This window comes from Cebidichthys violaceus, unplaced genomic scaffold (assembly GCF_023349555.1).
Source record: "Cebidichthys violaceus isolate CVI_PGR_0920_01 unplaced genomic scaffold, fCebVio1.0.p SCAF_7, whole genome shotgun sequence".
Taxonomy (NCBI): Eukaryota; Metazoa; Chordata; class Actinopteri; order Perciformes; family Stichaeidae; genus Cebidichthys; species Cebidichthys violaceus.
Window position 1 is genome coordinate 11,283,325 of NW_027176927.1, and position 27,787 is coordinate 11,311,111.

Below are 27,787 nucleotides of genomic sequence, written 5' to 3' on the forward strand. Positions count from 1 at the left end.
AATGTGCTAAGCAAATCAAGCATTTGCATAGAGACCTGTGCTAGTCACACACACATACGCCCTCCCCTCCATCTCTTTGGCAGATACCAGCCTGTCACTCATCTCATCCAGGAGCCTCTGCCTGTTTGTACAGCTCTCTAGCTCTATGTTGCACACACACACACACACACACACACACACACACACACACACACACACACACACACACACACAGGTGAAGAAGTGAAGAGTGAGGATGAAGTGTGCGACTCTTGTAGTTTCCCTGCTGTTGATGGTACTGTTCCACTCTGAAGCCACTGATGAATCTGGTGAATGCAAAGGAAAAACAGCAAAAGTGTTTCTGAATAAGTCCTTTCTACATCGTGGGGATATCTTCTCTCCTCCAGATACATATAGCAAGGTAGGACATCTCCATCTCTTTACATAGGCAAGTGAGTTTGTACAGTTTGTAGGCGATATCAAAGGCGATGATGGGCAGGTTAAAGCGATCATACATTTAATGTTTTACATGGCCAAAAAACTGATTTCACAATTTGAAATGATCAATCTCTAGCAGCAAAAAGTTGAGAAATTACCTTGAAATACAATAATGGGGATATTAGAGTAGTAATAAATGTGAATATGTTTGTCTAATGTGTATCACTATTGTCTAGTGTAGCTACTTTAATTCAATGTAGATGACAGTCGGCAAAGTGACGAGGACAAGCGCAGTCATTGACAACAATCAGGCCGCAGTATTTAAACAGTGGTTTGACTTCAAGGATGTCCAAAGCAACATCCTGGAGATTGAGGTCTGGGACGAAGACGAGGGTTTGAATGGCAAAGATGACTTCATGGGAAAATGCCAGATTCAACGGCATAAACCTGTCAGTGAAGAGAAATGTGACTTTGAGAATGATGAAGTATCACTGAGTTACACATGTATGTGAAACATACAAAAAGAGATAAAGTTATATTTCTGTTTGTGTTTTTAAAAAATGGATGGATACTTCTATTAATAATATTTTAAAATGAGTAGCAGAAGACAAAAAATGTTCTAGCCAATATGCCCTTTCTGTAATCTGACTTTAACATCACATACATTAAATATGACAACATATTACAACTATTGAATGTATTGCCATGAAAACTGGTAATTTCTCCTCAGGAGGAACTGTAATGTATTTGGTGATCCTTAACATTTCTTCATGCGCCGCAATCAGTATCGACGTCAGCACTTTACTTATTTTATTCCAGTAATTCCCATGAAATGTTTCCTCTTTTGCTGCTGCTGATGTTTCTGCCCTTTGTCAGATTTTTGAGTGTTGTGCATCTTTAGGCCCCTAGAGGTGCACAACACTGAGGGTTTGCAGTGTAACATATTACAGACAAAATTGCCACTTCCTTAAAACCCTTTAAAAAAATGTTTTCCTTTCAATTCACTGCAGTATCAATAACATGTAAAACATGTAAGCATTAAAATTGCAGTGGTTACAATATGCGTATGATTATTCTTGTATTGTTTTTTAGTCAGTTGACTAATGACAATGAATAAGTGTCTCATCTGCCTACATCACTGACAAACCAAGTGAATGTATTAGCAGGTGCTGCACTTGTTGGTTGTGTACATGGTTGCTATGGATTGAATATGGGAGGACATCTCCTGCCATTCACATTCAACGTTATTGATCTTGAACCAAGACATTATGAAAAATCAATCATGTCTCATTGTTGTTTATTATGGTGTTGAACATGAACAATTGTCTTTATTTGTACAAAAATGGTGCTGTCCATATGGTGACTTTAAATATTGAAATATGGAACAATATATTTCAAGTTGCTTTGCTCTACTCTGTATAATCTGCAAGGTTACATGGCAAGCTATCAAGGCTTACCCATTACTTCCTGTTTTTTTAAACAATAAGTAAATTGCTGACTGTCCTGTAAGTGTGCCATCATTAAATGCTCAGCCGCAATCCTGATGCAAATAAAGGACAGAAACTAAGTCGCAGGTTAAAATACACTGCTACTGTACACTGATGCACAATTACAGGCATACAACTGTGAAGTATAGATGATGGTAAATGTGAATTGATCTGCACAGTAAAATTAACAAATGATTATCATTTATGGAATTAAAGGCTTCACATATCCACTACAACCCCAGAGTTCTGCTGACACAAACCAAACATGTCCTTCCCACAAGACTGTATTTGCAGTCTCAGCAAATCATTGAGCCTGAAGAAGAACTGACACAAATACTGACCACAAATTTGGGAGATGTCAGTGACATTGAGCAGCAAGTCAGGGGAGGTTTGGGAAGATAGTCTGAATCTGATGACTTCTGACAACAGATCAAAGTACGGATGGCGATCTCGCATCTCAGGTAAGAGTACACATACAACTATATTCCTGCCAATATATACAGCACAACATTTACTGTAACAGAAACAGTAGCTGTAGTAATTATAAAAGGGCTATGTTATGCTTGATGAAATGTGGATGGGGACAAAGTACTGCTAATTAAATAAACCATTCAGCTAAATTAGGCATCTGCACTGCTTGTCTGTGATTTTTCATTACCTTATTGTGATCATTTTGTGATTTAGTGTGGTGGATTGGAGCTGCTGCAGTGTGTCTGGGGTTTCTTCTGCTGATTTTGATCTTAGGTGTGGTGGCACACAGTAAGTACAATACTGCCTCAACAATGAGCATAACTACACAGCAAATACTTCTTTGAACACTTGAAATAAATCACTAAGCTTAACTCTGTGTAGCAGTTGATGATTTTCATGTTTTTTCATTGATTCTAAATGAACTTGTTGCAGATTCCAGGGCTATCGGTTATCATCAGGACTCAAAGTTTGAAAACCTGATCTACAGCCTGACCATAGACAGAGACACTCTGAGAGATGAGCTAGATCAACTGAAGATTAACTCTGGCAACCTGACAAAAGAGATGGAGGTGCTGCAGAGCCAATACAACGCTATGGCGGAGAGTCGAGACAAGCTACAGGAGGAGGTCAACAGGTTGAATCTCAACAGAACAGGTAAGAAATGTACTTATGCAAGAAATTAAAACTTGAATGGAATCGTAGATTCACTACTGTAGAAAGGAAATTGAACTTAGATGCAGAAAATAGACTTGGATGGATCACACAATGCATGCTAGTGTACTCCATTAAGCACAAGGACCAGGATGATAACATGAGTAATTCTCACTAATGCAGCATCATTTCACGTAATCCATTACATTTTATGCTGGTCTTATTTATTGCTAAATCTAACTGGTCTAAATATTCCTGTATTGTCTGTTTAATCTTAAACAGAATTACTGAACACTTCCTGTGTAACTTTAAACAGACAGCACAAAAGTGTTGTATCCAAAATAGCAACTCTCAGAGTCCATGTTTTGTAAACAGCAGGCATTTTGCACCAAAAGTGAAAGATTAATCTGCATAACTGTTAAATTCTAACTAAAACTACAATATTTAGCACAGTTGTGTAGGAATCATTTAACCAAGTGCAGACTCACTGCATGATAGTGGAGCTATGAGTCTTTGTGTTTACCACTCTCTTTGGTTAGTCCTCATGACCAAACTTTGCAAGTAACGGTAAAAGTGAAAACATATAGCTGTCATTTCTGCCAACAAAATAAATGGTTGCAGAGTAGAAATGAGAAGCCTTGTTTTGTCTACCACGGTCTGAAATCAAGGACCCATTGTTTCAAAAATTAATAGGACTTTGAAATGGTAGGCTAAATCTACAGGAGCTTCTGCCCCCTGTACATTTAGTTACAGTAGCCTATACGATAGGAATGTGGAGAGTGTCAACTATTTCTATGACTGCTTTTTTCAACAACAACAAAAAATCTCTTCCAATATTACAGTTTCTCTTTAGTCTGATAGGCCTATATGTTCTGGGGTGTGAGGAGTGGCCACCTTGACTCGAGTCACTTACAGAAATTATTCTTGAGAACCTGGTCTTAAGCTCACAAAACTTGTTCCCTGCTGGTCCACAAATCTTAGCTTAAAACGAAAACAGTTTCAGGATCACAATTATTAAAATACACATGTGCTGTCTCTAGATCAATCTTGCCACCAAGGATGGAAATCATTCAGAGACAAGTGCTACTATTTCTCTCCTAATGGAGTGACTAAAACCTGGGGAAGCAGCAGAAACGACTGTAAAGAGAGAGGAGCGGACCTGGTGATCATAACCACAAAAGAAGAGCTGGATTTTGTCATCAAAAAGTATGAGATAACCTGGATCGGTCTGTCTGACAAGGAGCAAGAGGGCACATGGAAGTGGGTGAATGGGACTGATCTTTTAGGTGACGAATACTGGCAAAGCGGGGAGCCCAATAACAGTGATGACGATGAGGATTGTGCCGAGGTCTCACGAACAGCAAAGAAATTTAATGACGTGCCTTGTACTAGAAAATTTTCATGGGCATGTCAGAAATAAGGTCCTGTTGGCATTTGTTTGTTTTTCAGTTGATGCCATTTAGTGCCCACCATTTTGTATCTGATTATTATTGCTCTTACTGGTCTATAAATACATATGGTTATAGTCTGATTACAACTGTTCCTTCTAGTGGTGTCAAATATACAGTTAATTCAGAAATGATATAAACAGCACTAAAATATAAATAAAGGTGATTTATCCATTTAAAAAATTATACTGAATGAGTTTTCTTTTATCCTCACATTGCCTGTTCATATTTTGTTCCTGCTTTTATCAATTATTAGTAATTCAAAGTGAAAACTGCAATGCACATTCTTGTGTCTTCTTAATGTTTCTTCCGCTGATTCTAAAATTAACAATAAAAACTTAAATTAAACACGGTCAAATTGGTGAGGAGGATTTCTACAAATTTGGCGAGGGAACATTTTTCACATCAGCAACGGCACTAAATTTTGTGAAAATGAAATAATTTATAGACTCATGTTATATTTCACAATTTACTTTTTAAAATCTGTCTTCCTGTTGTTCCATTGATGACTGTGCGGCCTCCAGAGACTAACCAGAGACTGAATGACTTTCCATGTACAGAGAACTGTGACAAATATGTGATCTCAAAACTTCTTTGATACTTGAAAAAAGAAAATCTGCCTTGAAAAAGATTTCTAATCTAGCAGTGCTGATCTTTTAAACAATTGTCTTAAAAAATGTCAGGATACAGGGGTCTTATACCGGTCGTATTGATTTTAACTGCCAGCCACTAAAGTGAACTAAGCTCAGTGCCCTTTAAGAGGTTAAATCAACATTGGTTCACATAAACCAAGTCCTGGCTAAACATTAACTCTATGTGGATTATAAGAAACTGCTCTCACCACCTGAATTAACAACATAGCAATTTGACGTCACCATGTCATGAAAACAAACTGTGTTCCCAACAAAATACCCTCCATTACTTACCGTTTCAGTTCCATGTTTTAGTGCAAACATGGTAAATGTTGCTTTGGCAATATGTTCTCTTCTCTCTTCAGCTGTTACGCTAACCTTTAAGGTAATATTTACTTTTCAAACTTATTTGCTCATGCACTGGGAAAGTTAACCAGTGCATGAGCCATTGTTTCTTAGCCTCAGCGTGAAATCAATGTCATCAGTAGCCATGACTCCAACTATTTGATTTTTCCTCTCACTAATGTTTCTGTTCTCTGCTGGTAAATGCTCACACAGAGGGAGCCAAGTGCCAAGCCAACACACTGACAAAATGGGAGTAAAATTGCTGCCTTCAGTTGGTGTTGGAATTACCAGAAATACAAGATATACCTTTTATAATGTGAATGATTGCGCAGTTATCAATAATTGACATTTAGGGTGTGGAGAGCATAAAAACATGTCAACAATTGGAGGAGTAAAGGAGTAATCCGTCAATGGTGTTTCATCATTGCAAACACACCCTTAAGTCTTTTATAAGATAATTGATATACTACCTTACTTATGTCTGATGCAGACAGCAGATTTATTCGGCCAAAATCAAATATATTGGCATGTTATAACCTTTTAAAAACATTTATATTCATTTCAAGGCTTGTCTGGACGGACATAAAAGTAAATTTGATTAATTCATTATGGGTAATGGATATAGTTTTTTTAAGCCTCCCTCTCTAAAAGCAACTTCTACCTAATACATTCATTAAAGTCTTAGTTTCAGGATTTTCTATCACGTTTTATAGACTTGGCTTCATCCTTCCAGTGTTACACATATGAGCATTGGTGGAAGAAGTATTCAGACCATAAGTGAAAGTACTAATACCCCAGTGCGAAAAAACTCCACGACAAGTAAAAGTCCTGCATTCACATACATACTGTGTCAGACAAATGTAGTGGAGTAAAAAGTACAATATTTGCCCTTGATATATAGTGGAGTAGAAGTATAGAAATGCAAAAAATGGAAGTACTCAAGTAAAGTACATGTGCCTCGAATTTGTAGCCTACTTAAGTTGGCCTACTGTACTTGAGTAAATGTACGTTTTTGTGCACTACATGAAAACGTAATCACTGCAATTGTTTAAAGAATAAATGATCGGCTATGGTGTTGGATGGATTATGATCATCTGTTTTAAATGTATGGGTATAATTTAATCGACTCCATCTATGATCTATTATAGTCATCATCACAAGCAATTTAAACTACTTAAGTTCTGGTGTCCACGTTGCCATTATTATTATGGTATTTAAGAAAAGAATGATCTGGGTGTAGGAGCTTCCGTGAGGTCCCTGAATGCAGCGCTGGTTTCCAGGGAGTGGCACCTGCACCTGTCCGACCTGTTTCAGGGGGACACATGACTCCGGAGGAATTTCCCCCGCTGCTCCCGTCCTTTGTCCGACGGAGTCTTTTCAGTGGGAGACGGAGGGTGAGCGCCAGAGGAGAGGGGGAGTTAGAGAAAAGAGAGAGGGCGATATAGAGATGTCGGAACCAGCCACTAATCCCGCTGCCACCTCGTTCCCAGCGCCAATTGTTTCCCTACCTTTGGGACTGGAAATATTCAGAACTTACTCTGGAGCCCTCATTTGTGTAGAAATAGTAAGTGTGTTTTTTTAATAGAGAGAGCTTATTTATGTTCAGCTGCGTGCTATATTCTTATCAGTGACCTCAGTGCTGTTGTAGAAACTACTCTGCAGGACCTTTAGTCACTATCAATAATTGATGACCTGATATGTTGTCAGGCTGTAAATTGTAGGCTATTGACACCGCTATTCATCTGTGATGTGCAGACTGCTCACTGTTTAAACGTCGTTAACACGCTGATCTTCACTGTGATTGCCTGACTTGTTTTGGGTTTTTTTTTACTTTCGCTTGACAGCCAAAGCAAGGGCATATGTCGCCTCGAGCAATGTCGCCAAGACTGTTTCATAGACCAGTGCAGGCCTGTAAAAGGCTTCATTTCTAGTGAACATCACAGTATTAACGGTGTCTTTACATGCTATCTAAGCAAATGATGATTTGACTACTTATCTGTAGGCCTGTTTGCAGTTCAGTGCCTGCATATATAGTATAATAGGCCCTCAGATGGAAACAGGGTCATTTAAATGCAGAGTTGTGGCAGTTATCGGCTGTACCCATTTAAAGTCTTTCCCAACGCCTATCATTAATCACAGCAGGTACGGCTATAAATAGTTGGGAAGTTCCATAACACCATGTTCTTTAGTGTTTTAATCCACATGTGTTGCTCTGCCTTGGGTTCTGTGACCAATCACAGTGCTGTTAGCAGGAGACAACCCTGGTGTGAAAAGCAGAGTGTATTATGAGCAACATTTTCAGAGAATGCAAAACCTCTTAAATTATTGATGCACCAACAAACTGATATTCATTGAGTCACAGCTGTTCCAGGTCACCTTACATTGACAATATTCCGATGATTTCCATATCAGTGACATATACATATTTTAGATTTGGCATTTGTAGGTGCAGTACAGGCTACATATGTACAGTTATCATAAATAGTTGACAACCAGCCTGTGACTATGTTACTGTGTCCTCTTCAACATGATGACCCATGTGAGTGTTTGATCCTATCCCCAGTTATTTGGTGGTCTGGTATGGATCCTGGTGGCGTCCTCCAACGTGCCCGTGCCTCTGCTGCAGGGCTGGGTGATGTTTGTGTCCCTCACCGCCTTCTTCCTGTCCTCCGCCTACCTCTCGCTCTTCGTCACCGGCTTGGCTGACCGCATCAACACCGACTGGAATGTCTTGGTGAGATGTCGATACAGCGGATAGCTGATCAGTCACATTGGTCAGCCTACTCGTCTGGCCGTCTGTCCCTGCAATCATTCATTCATCCATCCTTCCATCTATCAATACAGCTAGATATATGCACAGCTGTCTAGCTGTCTGTCTTTTTAGCGTGCTGTCGATCTGTCTAGGTTTGACATGGCACGAAAAAATAACCAGACTGAAATTAGCAGTGAAATTTAAAGGGACTCTGCAGAGCTTTCTTTTAAACTAAAGTCATGTTTGCATCCAGTGCTACTCACCAAAACGCATTGTGTGCGTTAATTGGTTAACCAAATGACAACTAATAACTGACTCATAGCTGTAATTTTTCAAGCATAAATGAGAGACATATGATGGTTCCAGGCTTTACCTTGACTTACATTATAGCAAATGTATTCTCTTTGGGTTTTGGACTGTTTGCAGTCAAAACAAGACCTTTAATGGCATCACCTCTGGCTTTTAGTAATTGTGATTTAGAGTTTTATTTGTACTGTTCTCTGGTGTTTTATACAGTAGATGAACTTGTTAGTTGATTAATTGCTTAATTGCTTAATTGAGCAAATAGTCTTCAAATCAATCGATAATAACCTACATGCAGATGTGAAGTAGGACTCACTATTAGAAGACAGTCTGATTGTATCATTGTAGAGCATATTCTATTAGTGCAATGACTGCTATGATTATATATCTATGAGAGATTAAAGTGAACCTGTGCCATGTTGTCGTGTTATGTCACTGTAGTGTACTCTGTGTTAAGTCTGGGCTCTCAGACGCAACAAGCTCTTCCTCGGGCTCCAGGCCCTGCTCCCAGGAGTAGCCAGGCGTGTGGGGTTGGTTGTTTGTTTTCAGCTGAACAATGAGTGACATGGATGATGAGCTCACACCAAAACGCAACAAAGGTCTGCCTGTAGTCCCGCCCGGCTCGCACAGTCGACAGCACAAACTCTCATTAACCTTCTTGACTCTCTGACACTCCCTCTCTGCCTCTGTGACTAATGATCCACCTCCATTCTTTCTTAATAGGAAGGTTTCCAAATCACTTTTTTATTCTCTCGTTCTTTTTTGCCGTGTTTGTTGTGTCTACCAGTGCTTTGTAATTAATGCAAACGCTTGATGCTTTGACAGATTGGCTCGGTTTGTTATGTGAATGCCAAAGTCCAGGTAGCTTCAGAGCTCAGAGCGTTGTCTGATAATTGTCCAATGGGATAAAACACACATGTTGCTCATTCTTTGTTCCCATGTATTGCACCTACTTGAACTTTTTGGTATTTATTTCTAATGCATTCTCTCTTCTTTTCCTTCAGGATGTGTTTTACCATTTTATGGCTTTGCTTTTCTACTTTGCTGCCTTTGTGTTGGAGGCAGCAACTACAGCAGCTAATGGAGGAGCCAACATCAAGCCACTGCCCAACAGCACTGAGGCCGTCTTGTGTATAACCTACCCTCGGGGCAATATATTCACAGTCCTGAATGAGAAGCAGTACAGTATTAATGTTGCCGCCACGGTGAGTGCTATATATCGTTTCAAATGAAGTCTGTAGCACAGTGTATATGCAGAATTTGTGCATTTTAACTAATATTATCATAACACACTCACAGTCATCTTTTAATGTTAGTTAATCAAGTTGCAGTTAGCACACTAAGTAAAATTGACTGGGTTTGTCTGACCAATTGTTGTTTTTTTGCTTTCTCTCCTTTTGTCTGTTTGTCCCAGGTATTTGCTTTTGTGGTGACTCTATGCTACGGCTGCAGCATGGTGATGGGCTTCAAGAGGTGGAGGATGTAACCTTGAAATCCAGCACAAACTAGTTTTATAACTGCTTCGTAACTTCAGCGTGTATTAAAACATCAGCCACACCATCTAGATCTCCATTGAAAGTCCTGTTATTCAGTTCAGTTCAGTGCAAACATTGTTATTTCCTGATGGGAAACTAATATCCTCAGAGGAAAAATTTAGATGAGAAGATGCCTGAACAATAATATTCCTGCAGGAATTCTACTTCTGTGCTACTGAAAGGTTTGGGTTCAGGTAGTCACAGTCTGGGCTGTTAAAGGAATTTTAGGACAGGGTTAAAGAAGTGTAAGTTGTTAACATAACCTACAAGGCTATACAGGGTGATTTTGCAAGATATGATCGATGCTTGTGAAAGTTATGGTTTTATTTTTCCGTCTACTTTGTCAATCATACAAATATTGCCCCATTTCCTGAAAAACATCCTCATTGGAGGGAATACTTCCCATTTCCAATAACATAAGCATGCCTATGTATGCTGTTTGTAGGTTCTGCACAGCAGAACATTAAAGTGATGGTGCAATTTAAACCTCTAATATTGCCCCATTTCTTGAGTCACATCCTCATTGGAGGGAATATTTCCCCTTTCCTAACACAAAGAAACATGCCTATGTTTGCTGCTAATGGGTTATGCAAAACAGAATATTAATGTGATGGCGCAATTTCTCTGAAAGAGCCTAAAAGGCAACATGAGTGTTTCCACTGTCCTCTGGTTACCTTGGTGCTAAGGAGCTGTAAACTCACCGTAGATGTAACACGACTGACTGTTATTACATTTTTATGTGGCCACTATTTAATATGAGAGTTGATCTGATATTTAAATTTCAAAATTGTAATTTCTTTTTGTGAGCATTTTGTCAAATTGTTTTATCCTGATTACAATCTTTTTCACAATATTGTAAGTATTGTACATTCCCAGTTAACATCAGTCACAAAATACTATCTGCTACTGTTAAACTGTTCTTTCTGAGTGCTGCCCTATGTGGCTAACTCCACTGTGACTTACTGATACATATCATTTGACCAAGGTATTAGTTCAATAAATCTGTCATTCTATTGAATTCTACTTCAAACTAATCATTTAATCTGACCATCAATAAAACGCCTTTGTCAACTACTATATTTCAAACAATGATCATTATCTAGTAATGGATCATTCAAGTACGTATAGTAGTATGTGTATAGGGTTTGATCCTTATTGTAGCTGTGTTGATGCATTATAAAATGCCAAAATCAATAACTATCTTGCTACATGATTTAGTAGTTGTATTTACTGTTTAATTTTGTTTGCATCAGACTATTAAATGTTATTGATTTAAAAATCGTTTGCAATTATTTTTTCCTGTTTGTTAACACCTGCTGCCTGTTGTTTTTTGCTTGTCTTAATTTTAGAACTACCGAAATAAAGGTTTTGAAAAAGAACAAGCTCTTGTCTTTGCATAATTACGAGGTGCATTGTTTTTCTGCCACAGTGTCTTTTTTGATGCTACCACTGGGCGTCGCCAAAGTCCGAAAATGTGAAGTCCTACACATAATGGACTTTACGAGAGCGTCCAGGGATATACTCACGTACAGCAGTGATCCAGGCAGTGTCGTTTCCCACACACTTCCTCAGGTCAAGCGAACAATGTCCCTTTGTTTATCTGTGAGAGTGCATAGGTGGCCCTGTATTTTTTTTGACAAGAACAGAGACTGTAACTGATGGGGACTGAACCTTCGACTATATAAGAAGACTGAACACACAACTTCTCTCAATGGCGTCCATTGCAGTTTTTTTTTTTACCTATTTCAACTGTTTTCAACTTGCACTTGAATACAGAAAATGTTCTTTGCTTGTGTATTCAAATTAATTCAGTACCACAACTGCAGTTAAACGACATATTCTTATCATTTCACTGAGACACTTGGCATAGACATTGATGTATCTTGAGGACACAGCAGGTAATGGCATTCACTTGACCTTCCAGCCAGTAGTATTTGCCCTAACTGTACATGTATTTGGACGACATTAACGTTCATATATCATATTACATTTGAACTCACTGCAGTTATTTTTTTATTCAGCCACTAGATGTCGCCTGTTATCTACAACTGCTCAACATGTCCATGTTTATCCAATGTTTATACATAAATAGTAAAAGGTTGGCATCATCAACAAACAAAGTTGGAAGCGCTATAGAATATTGTGCTTATATCATGCACCCTCCACACTTATGAAGTCAGACAAAACTTGCAGATAATAAAATACTGTGTTATATTCTTACAAAAGTCATGTTTGGTCATTTAGAACCCTAGTTCAACCATCCATCCATTGTTTAATACCTGTTGTATGCAGTTCAATGCTGCCAAATGAAACATCAATCAACTTTACTTCCCCTGCGATCGCTCACCACTGCTCACCTTGATTTTCCATCATAATGGTCAAGTCAAACAGAATAATACCGAACGTATCGAATGTGATCCTTCATAATAAAAAACAACAACACGTCCAGTGTCAAACAATTTAAAGCTTTACTTAAAGCTTTTCATGTTTAATTGATGTTGCATTTAACTGATGTGCATGTCTGCACTGCTGTTTGTGTGTTGTGATATCATTGGTCTAATGATTATTTAAATGTTTTAAATATATATATATATATATATATATATATATATATATATATATATATATATATATATATACACCCCTTTGAGAGTAACCTGCTGGGATTACACAAATACTTATTTCCTAATTTTCTATTTCAATTATATTACAGAAAATGATTCACGACAACTTTAAAACCGTCGTTAACAATATTTTATTTTGGTGAAAAATAATCAACCGGAAATGCTCCCCCCTCCCTTTATTCGAGCACGCTTGACGCTTGTTTCTTGACTCGTTTTTCTCCCACTCAGTCAGTGTCGAGAAGGCAGTAAGAACCCGTGTGTGTCGGCATTTACCTGTCAAGATACGGATTAACGTTACAAGCCGAGCATTGGGAATATTTCTAGTTTCGACTAGAGCAAACTGCAAAATAGTACCTTCACGTCCCAGCCATGGGTATGAACGGGACGGCGTGGGGGGGAGAGGATTTAAATTTCTCTTTTGATTTGAACTAAACGCACCAGAGCAGAACCGAGCTGATTTTTCCTTGTGTTTCAGTGTTTGGCTGAGATACAAAAAAAGTTGTTGTTCGTCGATTACGGAACAACAGAATCTTTATAAACGAGTTGGTCCGTTTGGGGGAAGTATTTGTTTGTCCTGGATAGCGGCTCACTGAGTCGGGGCTGACCGCTGGACTTGGTCCTGAAAATGGAGGCTGTGATCGAGAAGGAATGCAGCGCGCTTGGAGGACTCTTCCAAACTCTTATCGGAGACATGAAGGTAAGCCAAGTTAACTTTTCAGCACACCGTATGTTACCCGAGAGCTGTTACGTGACGTACAAACACTAACGTTAGCTATCCCACCCAGGTAACTTCCCAACCAGCAGTGTAGTTAGTTGTTTATGATAGCTTGGTTAGCAGCCCTGTCGTCTACCTGGTCTCATATTAACCTACGTACGTTTTCGTTTTGTGGTAACGTTTGCTCGCTAACTTGCATTATTATATATCGATGCACTCTAATCTCTGGAAAAAAGAATACAGGGTTGTTTTGTTCCCGTTTGAAGTGGACGCATCAGCCATCATTGGTTAGAGGCGGAATAAAGCACTCTCTAAACTAGGGCGCGATCTTATTTAGCTGTTATCTATCAGCGTTGCAGCGATAATTAGCAAATTTTTCCAGCTGTTGTAACGTTACTTGCCCGAAGGAATTCTGGGAATGTAGCTGTCAGGGTAGAACATGACCCGCAGGGTCTGAAGGCTCTGACATGCGGAGGTCAAATGGACAGCCATCGGGTCTGCTGGAGGCAGGAAGTTTGTTATGATTACTGCTCAGAGATTCAGCACCTCATGTCTCACTTGACTGGGTAGTCATGGCCCCTCTGTCTCTTAACTGTCAGCGAACTATGCTGCCAGGAAATATAGTGGAGAAAAATGCAAATGCTTAGTGTATTTGCTTTGTCTGTACATAAGCCACACTCACTTTCAAGTGTTTTATTTTAAAGCGCTACAGACGGGGCTGTGTACCCAAATATAAAGTGACGGCTCACTAAACCCAAGCTGTCAACAAGGGGAGTAAGAAATGCAGAGAAAGCCCAATTGCCATGGTGCTAGTGTTTGATATGTGATGGTGGTGGCCACTACAGAGAGAGAGAGAGAGAGAGAGAGAGAGAGAGAGAGAGAGAGAGAGAGAGAGAGACTTGAGTGAGCAGAGATGCAAAGAGATAGTACAAAAGTGATGTCAGGGAGAATAGGAAAGCGAGAGAGAGAGAGAGAGAGAGGTACTGTGGGTAGAGAGAGTTGAGTTGGTTGTTGGGTGTAATGTTTGACAGCATAACATGACATTCCTCAGACTCCTGACAGTAGTAGCACATCAGTGACATGTGCTCATCACATGGTCTCTGGTGCTGTCTTACTACGTGATGCATTGGGCCACTTGTTCTCTGGGATGGTTTCAATAGGAGGCTCTTCAGCTTATTTTTAGCCCAGGACCTGAATTAGGTAAATTTAGAGTCCCGTCGGGAACCAGGCTCATTACAGCATGAATTAGTGCTCTTGTTGTGTGGGGATCTTTCCAGAAAGAGGCCGGCGACCCATTTTGCAACCTGTCACATGCGGGACATGACAGTATCAAACCTCATGCTTTTCAGTTGCATACACCTCTGTTAGACACATTTTCATCCAATAGCTTCAGTTTTCTGATTCCCTCATGTCTACTGGAAACAAGATGGGGAAAATAAAAACATAATTTTTGGGTGATAAACTTGGTCACATGTATGGGAAAGCCTAAGGCTTGTATTTGTCCTGTTTAGCCCTGCAGGTGAGGCGAGGCATCAGTTTGGTGTGCTGTTGATCGAACTGTTATGTAACTCTGGGAATAATGAAATCTGTTCCGACGATTGTGTCATCCGTGTTTGTGTCTCTTTTCCCCCACAGAGCAGCTACCCTATTTGGGAGGACTTTATCACTAAGGCCGGCAAACTGCAGTCCCAGCTCAGGTGAGACTTATGTCCTCGTGCTTTCAACCCATTTTGTGCTTTATTTTGACTTTTACATTAGATGTCAGTCAATTTCCCTCTGAAGAAGTTTGAAGTTGCCACATTTCCTTAGGCTACATCCATACTATCTCCGTCCATACAGCGTTTCAGCCATCGTTTCCGAAATGATCTCCGTCCATACTACACGCCTGGAAACAAATATCACGTGACTCTTCACGTTCACTGGGCATGCGCCGATGTAAACAGGAAGTAGATTGTCGTATTTTGTAACTAAGCAACCAGAGTAATAAAGTAGTCTTTAATGATTGTAAGTACGTGTTTGATACTTAAGATCTTCTCTCAAATCTTCCTCTATAAACTCAAACAGATACGGTTTGTGGAAAGTTTAATAAGTTTTATTTTTCAGACTTAACGTTAGTTACAGCGCTGCGGGTCTCTCTCTCCGCTCACTGATCTCTACAATAACAGCTGTTTCCTCTGCAGACATGCAGACTTTAACTGGACAACAGCTGCTAGTAAAGACAACAAGGTCAGCAATGCCTGTAATCAGTTGTCCGTGTTAAATTAACCTGGTAGTCGATCGCGGGGGTCTACGTCATCGTTTCTAAACTTATGCTTTTCCATCAGTCCACACGAATACGCTACCCGGAGTTTTCAAAGTTATCCGGCTTCGGGATCGTTTCTAAACTTATCCGTTTACGGTGCTCCAAAACCCCGGCGTAGTGTGGACGCTCAGTGTAAACGTAGCAAAACATATGCGTTTCCAAACAAAAACGGAGTAATGTGGATGTACTCTTAGACTAACAAGCAATGACAGTCTACATAAAAGCCTAATCTCTGAACAATACTGTCCAGGAGTCATTATGTGCCCCTCTCCCCCATTTAGTCTTCTTTAAGCCTAATTTAATTTGTATTTCAAATGTTGTAAATTTGCACACCTCCTGCCAAAATTATTCCAAGTCTTCTGTTAACAATGAATGCCAATCCCAGCCACCTCCCCTAGTTGGCTTTAAGTGGCCACATGTCAGGACACAAACACTTTATGACAGCTGATATAAAAGCTCATTGTCCAGCAAGTACTGTAAATATGGATGTCCTGTGGTCTAAATTATTCTTTGATTAACAATGCATGGCAGTTCTCTGGCCCTTTAAGTGTCCACGTGTCCTGAGACAGATGAATAGTGACGGTTGGATAAAGGCTCAGGGACTTAACAATACTTCCCAGGGGCCACTCAGTGTCCCATTCTTCCATTTTGTCAGTATTAAGGCTGATTAATGGTGATATGTTATTCAAGTGTCTCAATCATTCAGAGGTTAAATATGTGACCCTGCCATGCTAAAGCTCAGGGGAGTATTTGTAGCCTTGTTGCTAATGACTGCTTGTTTGGCAGTAGGATGACTGTGTGTCTGGGCACCAGGGCAATGATAAAAGAACAAATCTAGCAGGAATTGTACTGTTGAAAAGGTTGAACCTACAGTAAGTCAGTGAGATCTTTTTATCCAGTCTGTGTAGGTTAGTGGCGGCTTGATAATGGAGATGCCTGTAAAAAGTTGCCTTCTGTCCAATATATGACTATGTTATAATGTGTGATCGCTGTCCTTTTATTTAACCTATTCGTTTTCCATTATTACACCACTTTTTCTGTCTGCTTTAAAGATTGTTTCCAGCAACTAAAACTTTGGCAAAACTAGCCCCTTCAAGATGAGAGTGAGGAGGAACGCACACCATTATATTACCAAGATAAAAGTACTAGTGTGAAGGAACAGCCGAACACTCGTAGCCACGATGGAAAAAAAATGATTCAGCCTGATCATTTTATCAACGTTTGGTTTAGCTGAATTTGAGAAATTACCAATGTTCCAACGAAAAGAAACATTGGTAGTTATTAAATATGTTTTTTGCGTCGTGGCTACACATGTGCGACTATCTTTCTTCACACCCAAACTAGCCCCTTCGACTACAGCATAACCCACACCCAAGAACCTCTATAATCTGCTTTAGGCCCCATAGATTGACACATACACACACACACACACACACACACACACACACACACACACACACACACTCAGTAAAACACAAACACACCCACCTTCCCTCCTCGGCCTGGATAAGTGACTATCCAGCAGTGGTAGCGGCATATGTCTGTGTGTCTAATGATGTCCTACAGCAGGCTACTCTGTAATTTAGACCCTCTGCTCCCCTCTCACAAAGCAATGAGGAAATCAACCAATTTCAGGTGGTGGACCTGTTCTGTCATTTTTTTTTGCTTCAAATATGGTGTTTTTTTTCCTGCTCATTCTGGTTTTAAGCAACCATCACACACACACACACACACACACACACACACACACACACACACACACACACACACACACACACACACACACACACACACACACACACACACACACACACACACACACATAACAGCTTTGAAGAAAGAGGGCAGGGTGGAATACAGGCTAGCTGATTTCTAATCACAGTCCTCTTTTAACTTGTCAGTGTTTGGTCTGTTTAGTGGATCATGGTTGATGCAGCTGCAGAGCGAGGCGTACACAGAGGCCTCTCTCTCTCCCTCTGCTTCAGAAGAAGGACATTTTGTGAGAAACAGACCACCTCAAAACTTCAAATTCAGCTGATGGATGGATGGTTATAAAACGTATTTGGACTCAACTAGGAGCCCTAAAAGTTTAATTGATATACGGGTAGATCAACAGATGCATACGGTACAAACATACATGCGTAGTAAAAAGCACATTATCTGTGTCATGAGTCCTTCTCTGTTGTGTCAAACAAGGGGAGTTAAAGACAACCTCTTTCTATGATTTAGATTTACTACAGTCGCATTCCACTTTCTGTTGATCTAAGAATAGATGGGGGCAGCAGTGCTGAATATATCATTGTCAGAAATAGCAAGCTGCTCCACTACCTCAGGGTCTATGGGGAGTTTAGATTGGCTCGGCCAAGGCCTTGTGGAATAGATGTAAAAGTCGTTTGTCTTGACTCCAGCACAGGGGCGTTAGCAGATTTTAAGGCCAATGGTAGCAGGCGGGTCATTGTTGGAGCACTGTGCAGAGCTGAAGGCTTGTAGCAGCAATGACTTCTTTTTTCTTTCTTTTTTTTCACAGCCACAGACGTCTTGGGAGTTTTTGGCTGAACGTCAGAGCTGAAATGAAAACCTGATTAATCTGCCTTTGGTGCATCTTAATAGCCGTTTATTTGTTGAGAGGTTACCTAATTTCATTGTCAATTGAGCCAGAAAATTAAAAAAAAAGATTTGGAATGTTGTGTAAAACCATGATTTTTCCTTCTGCTGAGGATAGTAGTTGAAAGTGTTGTGAACCAGTTTAATAGTTTGGCATTTCTCTAAGAACAGAGCAGGTTACAGCAGATGATTATGTCTTGTAATTGTAAACTTTTGCACATTGTACTTAAGTGGGCCGGAGACATTTATTCTAAAAGTTGACTTCTGTTAAAACCACTTCACACACAAACCTGTATTGGATTAATACATTAAACTTGACTGAACAAGACTTCTGCTGCTAGTGCATGTAAATTATAATCCACCCAGCGATCTGTACTGTGAATATATTAGTGGAGACAGATATCAGTTGAAGGTTGCTTGGGTGGCTGCACTAGGCTTTAAATAGAAAGGAATCTGTGTGCATGTTTCTTTTTCCATTTGCAGGACACACCCTAGGATCTTCTGGTCAGCTCTACAACAACACTGCACTCATCATCATTATATTACGCTTTTGGGTGATAAAGAAAGTTCCATTAACTACTGAATGCTAAGACTTAACTGTCACTCAAATCTAGAAGAATATTTAGGCCTGAAACTAAGTTTTGAATCAGGTTTGTTTATCAGCTGTGTTCTGTTGTTTTTACCTTTCTTTCGTATGGAGGCCCTTCTGAGATGTTAGCTGTAACTCCATTAAGCAACTAACAACTCAAGCAGTCTTGAGACAGTTTTAAAAAAAAATACAGTGCAACTCAGTCTTAGGAACACATTGTAAGCACAATAAACCTTCAGTCTATTTTAAAGTAATTTTGAGAGGGCACGACTCAAAGTGGCTCTGTGGTCAGCACTGGTTCTGGGTGCTCAGCCCCAGAAATGTGCAGTAGTGCTCCCCAAGATCTGTAAACACACTTTGATGTGTAAAAGTGATACCCTTCTCCCTATAAGGATATCACCCCACCACAGAGGCCATGCGTCAGGAGCACTACTGCCGTTGCCTTGCATGTGTCTTAAGATACACACACCGTAAAAAAACAAAAACAAAAAAAAAAAACAACACTCCGTAAACACATAGGTGTGTAATGGTGTTGGCATATTGAGGATTAAAAACACTTTTGTTCCATGTGCAAGTCACACTTCAGAAATGCCACCAACCTGTATTCAGCTGTTGTTTTTGCACAGTTGTGAAAGCGACCTGTAAGGCTTGTTTATGGAAAATCACAAGTTGTGTAATGATGGTTTCCTGTTGGCCCTTTGGAATATAACAAGTGTTTACAAATCAAGGTACTCAGGGTTAGAACAAACATGCTCTTTTGGCTCGGAACATTTTTGTTTCTGTTTTTTTTGCACGCATGACTGTTTCATTGTCTCTGTTGTGGAGATCAGGTATCACAAATGCGCACACACACACACACACACACACACACACACACACACACACACACACACACACACACACACACACACACACACACACACACACACACATACTTACAGACTCAAAGAGCGTCATCTCCATACCTGTGATCTTAATCGTGAGAGCCCTGTTGTTTCTGAAGTAGGTGAGTTAGTATTTGCCAGTTAACCAGTTAGTCAACTGACCTGCCAAAGAGGTCGACCTGTTGCCAGCGAGCAAAGTAGCCGGTCAGTCAGGCACTCAGATGAGACGCCAGCAAGATAGTATCTATAATGAGTAAAATAGAAAGTAATCCTACACCAAGTTTCCACTACTGTTTTTTTTTTTTTATGACATTGAATTTTGCCCTTTCGTCAGTCCATTATATTAAACTGCAATTTGTAAATACTTGGTCAACCATACAAGATGACAGAGGCAGGTATGATCCCGTTGATCCCACATTGATCCTTTCATTGACCTGTAAGAGCAGCAAACTCCGCTCTGAGCTGCTCTGCTGAGCCGGACAGATTCCAGCGGTAGACTTAGACATTCCTCACACAGCAGGGCACGTTTAAGTCTTAACTCACTCAGACACTCGTAACAACTACAGACACTATTATACATACTTAACATTTCAAATGATCAAGGTTGATGTAAGCTTCATAATCTAAAATGTAGCACATATGTGCACACTTGTTGATCAGCCACCTGTGTTTATGTTACCTCTGGCTGAATCTAAGTACTGCTTCTGCCGTCATTTTTGGACAGTTTTATGTTTTATAAAACATGGTGCCGTATATTGTCTCTCCTCTTTAAAGTGTGACGTATTTATTTCCATACTGAACCTCTGTTTTACTCTTCTCTCCCAGGGCGACGGTGGTTGCTGTGGCGGCGTTCCTCGATGCCTTTCAGAAAGTGGCCGACCTGGCTACCAACTCACGAGGTAGGAACATGCACACCGGTTTAAAGGCTTGAGTGTATGACTAGTGGTCTTCTCCTGCAAAACTACCCACGATCTCTTAAAGGAGTCGGTGTCACTTTCAGGCTTGATAGACACAGTGCTGGAAGGGTTGAATCATTTAACTCGCTGTTAAACAGTATGTGTGTCTGGGCACCTAAGTGTCAGTATGTGTGTCTGTGTAGCCCTACTGTGCAGGTCCAGGCTTTCACCCCGCTGTGCTGAGACGTTTTGTGGGTTGTTTGCTTTATCGCATGGGTAGTAAATCCGTCACTATGCTGTTTTGAAGATCTGCTGCTGGCTTTTGTTTTCGACCTCTGCCCCCTTTCCCCCTGCTTTCTGCCCCCCCCCCCCCCCCCCCCCCCCCCCCCCCCCAGCCCCACATATACTCCACCTCTGCTACATCTGGACTCTCCCTGTAGAGTCTGCTCCAACTCTGTAAGCGTATGAGAGAGAAAGTGAGAGAATGAGAGCTCTCATCCCTCCCTAGCTTTGACACCTCAGACCCTGCTTCATACTATTAATACTATTAATAGGAACTGAGACAGGCACACACATTCATCACCTCACTTTCTGCGGAGAAAAACGGGGGGGCGAGAGAGAGATGGGGGAGCACAGGGAGTCATAATTCTCTTGCTCCCTCCTTCTCCGTTTTAACGCACACAGTATGGATGTTTACTGCGAAGGAGTCGGATTCACTGAGCTGAAGAGCGTCATCTTTCATCACTTTCTCTTACCACGCGCTCCACATATCTTATGTTTGCAGTATTGCATTACACCGTTATCGTTTTTGTGCTCTGTTGCTCCGGCTGCACTGTACACCTGAGCTCCTCATGGATAATGTGTTATAGTGCGCTGTTGGCTGACACACTGCTGTCTGTATCAGAGATGGATAACCCTGTCCACCTGATAGTCGTACCAGGGTATTATAAGGAGTCTTTATTCCTAAAACGTTTGTTTCACACCCTGTACCTCAGACTGGTGCTGTACACTGAAAGGTCACTACTTAAGCCTTTCTTTTTAGCTTATCATACTTTGTATAAGCTTATGAATGCTTTGACAACATATTATAGCACATATCTTTTAATATGTGTGTATCTATCTGTGTTATTCTTTATCTTTAAATAGTTGCATTTATAATGCTCTGTAGACTAGTTTGGTGCTCATAACACCCTTCAGCTTTGATTTATTCTTTGCAGTAGTTCAAATATCTGCTGAAAGTTGGCCTGCTGTTATAATGGAAACTTGTAAAAGATCTTACAGTAGTCCTAATGTAATGGACCTCTAAACGTGCCAGGAGTAGTAGCCGCCTCTACCTGGTGATAAGATATCAGCTTACTCTATTGTTCAGCTACACGGCAAAAGAGAATTGTGTGTGTGTGTGTGTGTGTGTGTGTGTGTGTGTGTGTGTGTGTGTGTGTGTGTGTGTGTGTGTGTGTGTGTGTGTGTGTGTGTGTGTGTGTGTGTGCGCGCGCTCAGGTTTGATGTTAAAGAGCATCTGCATGGTTTAGTGTCTAGATCAGATAATGGTGGTCAGGCTAGTACTGACACACACACACACACCATTTTATGTTTGCTCATCATGATCAGCCAGAGGCTCCTGAGGCCACACTATACAAAGATGATGACTTCTTTCCTTCATCTTTTCTATCTTCTCCGTGTTCTTGCTTCTTGTCCTCCTGTGTGTCTGAAACCTGAAAAGGTGTGTGTGTGTGTGTGTGTGTGTGTGTGTGTGTGTGTGTGTGTGTGTGTGTGTGTGTGTGTGTTTTAAGGTGCTGAAGTAAAAAAAGGAAACATCCCTTTATCTCCCCACCACCACGCTATAGAGACCGCCAACTGTTAATGTTCTGCTATGATAACAATAATGAAGGCGCACCAACATAAAAGTAACCTGGTTATTAACCTGGTTAAAGGTTATTTAGTCTCTTAATCAGGAGAACAAGGCTTTCAGCCGCCTTTTGTAAACGGTTGAACTGTTGTAGAGCCTTGCAGACGTTGGCAGTGATGGTTGCTCATAAAAATTCTCTTGACTCTGCAGACTTTGATATGAGACAGTATTTATGTTTATAGGTGTGTACATGAAGGTTTCTTAGGGACCTTTTTATCAGTGTTATCTCTGAAGCAGCGTGATCAGAAGCTTGAAAGACACAGAAGTCTTTTCTAAACTTGAACCTTGGACCGCAATGCTGTGTTCTCATATATTAAATGCATACCAACCATTTATAAACCTTTTTTTGAGTTGTGTCCTTGTTGTGTTATAAGTGTGTTATAATGTTATTGTTGAAGTGTATGTCGTCTGTTGATTCCTGTGAATACAGCTGATTTATTAGTCCTAATAAATAGTGTGGAATGCATTTTTTTTTTTTACACTCTTCCTCGTGTATAATAGCCAATAAACAAAATACAACCACAACAAAAATCATTATGATCTTAACAATAATTTAAATGGCTTTTAATTAAAATGTGCTTTTTGATTTATGGTGTCAGCACTGTCGCTATAGTTGGTTCATGTAAAACACACCAGAGCTGTGAAACAATCTTCCAGTATAAACAGCAGTAAATGCTCATTGCATGAGCTAATCACTGTGGTGCAGTAAAAACCTTTGACTGAGTTTCGGTAACGGTCCAGCTAAAGTCTGTAGCTTCATATAACTATCAGCTGTTTAATGCCGTTTGTGTTTCTGCATTTGTTTAAGTGGTTTTTGCATCACATGGACCAGGTTGAAAATACCCAATTAAAGCATAGTTATAGGGTTGAAAAAGAGATGAGGATTAAGATGAAAGGATTAATTTGTATTACCAAAACAAACTCTTGAGTGAGTATGCTTCTTTTCATTGTCAAGATTTGTAAAGGTAAAGTCCAGCTTACCAGTTTACAGTTGAGTGAAATAAAATAACCGGAATGTCAAGTGGAGAAAGTTTGAATGAATGAATGAAAGAAAGAAAGAAATACTTAAGTTTCCAGACAAAGCTTTTCCTTTCCAATGTTGTGCTCCGAGTCTATTGGAGCTTACAGTGAACACAGACACAGCAACAGTATATGTATAGATAGATAAATATATATACACACACACACACACACACACACACACACACACACACATTTGCTAATGAACAGAGAGCTACGCACTCATAACCAGAGATGCTCACAGGTCTGCATCTTCCAGTGTGTTCAGACAAAGACTTGTACATTCAGGGCCACACGCACACACAGGATTAGCTGAAACCACCTGTTTCGCTGCGCTCTGTTGTGGTCTGTTGGGATTTGGACTTTCTCCCCACACAAAGGCCTCACTTTTCTTTGTTGTCTCATTCTGATAAAGTACATTGAAGTGTGCTTTGGCATCTCCCCATTGCCTCTCGTTTTGACTTGTTTTCCAGCTGTGTTTTGAACCTCTGCATGTTTTTTTTTATTCTTCATATGCTTCCTGAGAAATCATTTTTCAGGTTCATTCTTAGTATGTCAGGGTTAACTGTATGTGTTCATCCCTTATAATTAAGCTGCTCTTTTCATGATGTCTGTCAGATAGCATAGCCCTGTGGTCATTTATTCATCCAGTAGTTTTTCAGCCTTCCTCTTTTGTCTCTGCAGCTTTGTTTATTTTAGCTCTAGATGCTGAGCTCAGCTTTGGCATCTCCATGTATTTTCACTTTTTTCAGTATGGTCTAAAACACTGGTTGTCTCGCTTTGTCTGTCAACAGCAAGTTTCTCATGAAGCAACCTGAGCACACTTTCAACACCGGTTAATCATTTAAGAAAGTTTACAATATCAGCTCCAAGGAAACCAACATCAGCACTGAAATGGGACAAACCAAAATATCACTGGAATAAGTCAATGTAATTGTAAAGCATTCAAGAGCTCTTGTTAGAAAGAGAGAGGACTGAGCTTCTCACTCATTAACTGAGGAACTGAATTTCTACATTTTTGGTCTTTCATTTCAGAGTCGTAAGTCTATCACACTTTGTCTCCTTTCCTCTCTGCTCCTCTCTTATTCTGTCTCCTTTGCCACTTTTTGCCGCCCTTTCTTCTCCTTTCTTTCTATGGGTCACCCTTTCTTTCACCTTTTCACTCTGTCTCTGCTTTATCTATTTTCTAACCATGAACCTGTCCACAAGGGTGAAACCATTGCATAAGACATACTTCTGTATCCATGGACTGTTGGCACAAACACACACCAGGGCGGCCACATCCTGCCACCCACAGAGTTGCTGGCCTTGAAGCAGTGTGACTGTGTTTGCTGTAACAGGTCTAATGGTTCTATTTGATTTAAAGTCATGTGATTGAACCTGTTTTGGGTCTGACTTGATAGAAGTACTCACACATCAGGCCACATGGAACAATGTCCAGGAAACCGAGAAACAAGCCGTGACCGAGAGTGTCTGTGAATTTCCTGAAAGGAGAAATGTGATGCTCCAGGCAATAAGACGGGGAATATTTAGTTATGATTTGATCACAAAGCTATTGTTGCTCCAGACGCGCATGACTACCCTGCATAGGGCTTGATTCTAAAATGGAAACCTAGTTGAAAGTGATGCATTTGTCTCGTTGTTTCACATTTTATAAGCAGAATCTGAGCATATCATAACATAGTCTTTAGTCATGGTGCACATGATTAAAGCTTTTTTCAGCAGAGAATAAATAAACTCTTGTAGCTGTTAATCAATCTTGGTTAAACTAATCAAGTAAAATGAGCAGCTCACATTAAGCCACATCACATTCTGTCAATAATCTCCTTACCTCATTATCACCTCCACCAAATGTTACTCTGCAGTGTATAAAAGTAGCCACCCGTGGAGAACCCTATGAATTTCTAATGAAGTAGTTTTTTTGCTTCTGTTTAAGAGAGAATCATGAAGTTTCTAAGATCCAATTATTTGTCCCGCCCCTGCTAGGTAACCAAGCGGTTCATTGAAGACGGACCCGTTCAGATCAAGCACAGGGTACAACTTCAGAGTGCCGGTTATGAAGCATACAGCTGTCTTCTACCTAAAGTTCTCTTGCACGGTATTAAAGGTTATCACAACACAACCCTTTTGTTAAATACTAAAAATGTAGCAAGACGACATAAGTCAATTGAAAGAATTCATCTTACAAGCAAAAATCAAACGATAGTTAATAAGACAACTTGGTGTTTCGCGGCCTTCATTTCAGCTGTTGGCTGTGAAGAAACCGGGCCGTCTGAACCATATTATCTCCCTCTGAAAAACTTGAAACTGCACTCGTCATTGGTAAAGAATGAGACAAAGCCCTATTGAATCTGTAAAGAGAGAACAAACGCAGAAGAACAGAGAAGGCAGAAGAATAATCCTTTCTCTTGTTTCATCAAGTACGCTTTCATTTTCCATGGATCTCCTCTTTCCCTCCATTCTGTACCAAATTATGCTTCCGTCATAGTTTCCTTCTGCGTATGCTGGCTTTGTGTGTGTGTGTGTGTGTGTGTGTGTGTGTGTGTGTGTGTGTGTGTGTGTGTGTGTGTGTGTGTGTGTGTGTGTGTGTGTGTGTGTGTGTGTGTGTGTGTGTGTGTGTCTGTGTCTGATTCTACGTGCTTGTGTATGCATCTTTTTTTAGCTTGTGTTTCTGTGTTCATACTAGTGCTACCTCTTTGTGGTATTCCATTCACCGTGTGAGTGAGAGAGTGACTGAGTGGGTGAGTTGTGAGATTTCTTTCGAGTCAACCCCGGTGAAACAGCTGACGGCAAGCAGGCTGCCCAGGGAGATGAGGTCATTCCATAGAGCAGAGCAGACCAGGAGAGCAGATGTTAAAAGTAACACAGTAATGCAGTTTTCACTCTTTCCAAGCGCATATTGTTGGATTAGAAACAGACATGAATTATATAAGAACGTATTCTAAAGGGCTGTTAAGTTTGATAAAGGTGACGGCCAGACCTACCCTAGGTTACTAGACCATAGTATGTTACTGGTACACACACATCCCATCCTGGACAGGCTGCTTCCCATCCTAATAGTAGGTATACGTAGATCAAGTTGTACCCGTTTTGACACTTCATTAAATAACTTGTTTAAAAGCCTAGAGTCGTTCTCGGTTATAACATGTTCAAGAACATGGACACACACGCTATACTGAATTTCTCACACCACCCATAGCATAATAGTTTGTTCACAATTATAAAAATAACCAACCCTCTGTCGCATGTTGGTTGGCAGCTGTCAGGACACCGTCTGGGCATGGTGTGTGTGTGTGTGTGTGTGTGTGTGTGTGTGTGTGTGTGTGTGTGTGTGTGTGTGTGTGTGTGTGTGTGTGTGTGTGTGTGTGTGTGTGTGTGTGTGTGTGTGAGAGAGATATTATTCCCAGTGGCTCTGTCAGCAGCTAGTGTTGAGTCTGTTTGGACACGTCTGACTCTGTGGAGGTGAAATGGACACCTGCCATGGAGCCGGCATGTAGAAGCCTGTTGGATCTAATTGGACCTAAAAAGATTATTAAGTTGTACAAACATGTTTTTAAAGACGATAATTACTGGAATCCTCCAGTCACCTGTCCAGTTATTGAGAATGCTTTGAGCAAGAGAAAAACAAATCATTGTTATACACATTCTGTTTGGAAAAATGACGGATTTTGTGCTCATTACTGCAGTCCTGTTAATACTTGCTATTATCTGGCTTTACTTCTTTGTTACCCCAGTGTCTTTCCCTCCTATCTGACTGCATCGACTGTGGCATCGACCAAACATAAAGCCCACCGGTATGTTGACTGGAAGCAGCCCAGCATGTCAGAGTGAGCTGCAGCCTTTATGAAACTTTAATGACTTGTCTCTCAGTAGACCTGGAGGGGCAGATAATGAGGGTTAAGGAATAGAGATGCTAAATCCCAGATCAAAACCCCCAGTATAAAGGATAAGTCGTATTTATCTCATACTAAAGTGTAATTGCCTATACTGGGAATAAAGTATCGATCCAGTAAAACGGTCCAGTGCTGTTTTTACCATGCTGGTTGAGAATGCCAAGGTCTTTCATTGCTCCATATTTTCCAGCTTGCTTCTAGTTGGGACAAAGTAGCTGTGCCACATCTTTCTGACCTCTATACACTATAGCTTCAGCCCATTGTGTAACCTCTCCCATTAACATCAATGCCGCCCCTCCTTATGGAATAGCTT

At 40.4% G+C, this 27,787-nt stretch overlaps 3 protein-coding genes across 8 annotated transcripts in view; all 3 read left to right on the top strand.

Moving 5' to 3' along the window:
• The first annotated feature begins 2,234 nt into the window (after positions 1–2,234).
• Positions 2,235–4,660, top strand: LOC137890936 (CD209 antigen-like protein C). Its single transcript, XM_068735303.1, has 4 exons — positions 2,235–2,365; positions 2,589–2,663; positions 2,808–3,029; positions 4,067–4,660. Exons 1-4 carry the CDS (start codon positions 2,260–2,262, stop codon positions 4,444–4,446), a joined length of 783 nt encoding a protein of 260 aa, XP_068591404.1. The 5' UTR covers positions 2,235–2,259; the 3' UTR covers positions 4,447–4,660.
• Positions 4,661–6,740: 2,080 nt separating this feature from the next.
• Positions 6,741–11,417, top strand: mal2 (mal, T cell differentiation protein 2). Its single transcript, XM_068735304.1, has 4 exons — positions 6,741–7,015; positions 8,015–8,185; positions 9,511–9,711; positions 9,921–11,417. The coding sequence occupies exons 1-4, from the start codon at positions 6,899–6,901 to the stop codon at positions 9,990–9,992; spliced, it is 561 nt and encodes a 186-aa protein (XP_068591405.1). The 5' UTR covers positions 6,741–6,898; the 3' UTR covers positions 9,993–11,417.
• Positions 11,418–12,904: 1,487 nt separating this feature from the next.
• The window catches only part of LOC137891265 (protein MTSS 1-like), a 48,799-nt gene continuing 33,916 nt past the window's right edge, over positions 12,905–27,787 (top strand). For all 6 annotated transcript variants that reach the window (XM_068735793.1, XM_068735798.1, XM_068735795.1 and 3 more), the window contains exons 1-3: positions 12,905–13,362; positions 15,016–15,077; positions 20,585–20,658. In XM_068735793.1, coding sequence (XP_068591894.1) covers positions 13,291–13,362; positions 15,016–15,077; positions 20,585–20,658 — 208 coding nt within the window. In that variant the 5' untranslated portion in view covers positions 12,905–13,290. The remainder of the gene's footprint in view (positions 13,363–15,015; positions 15,078–20,584; positions 20,659–27,787) is intronic.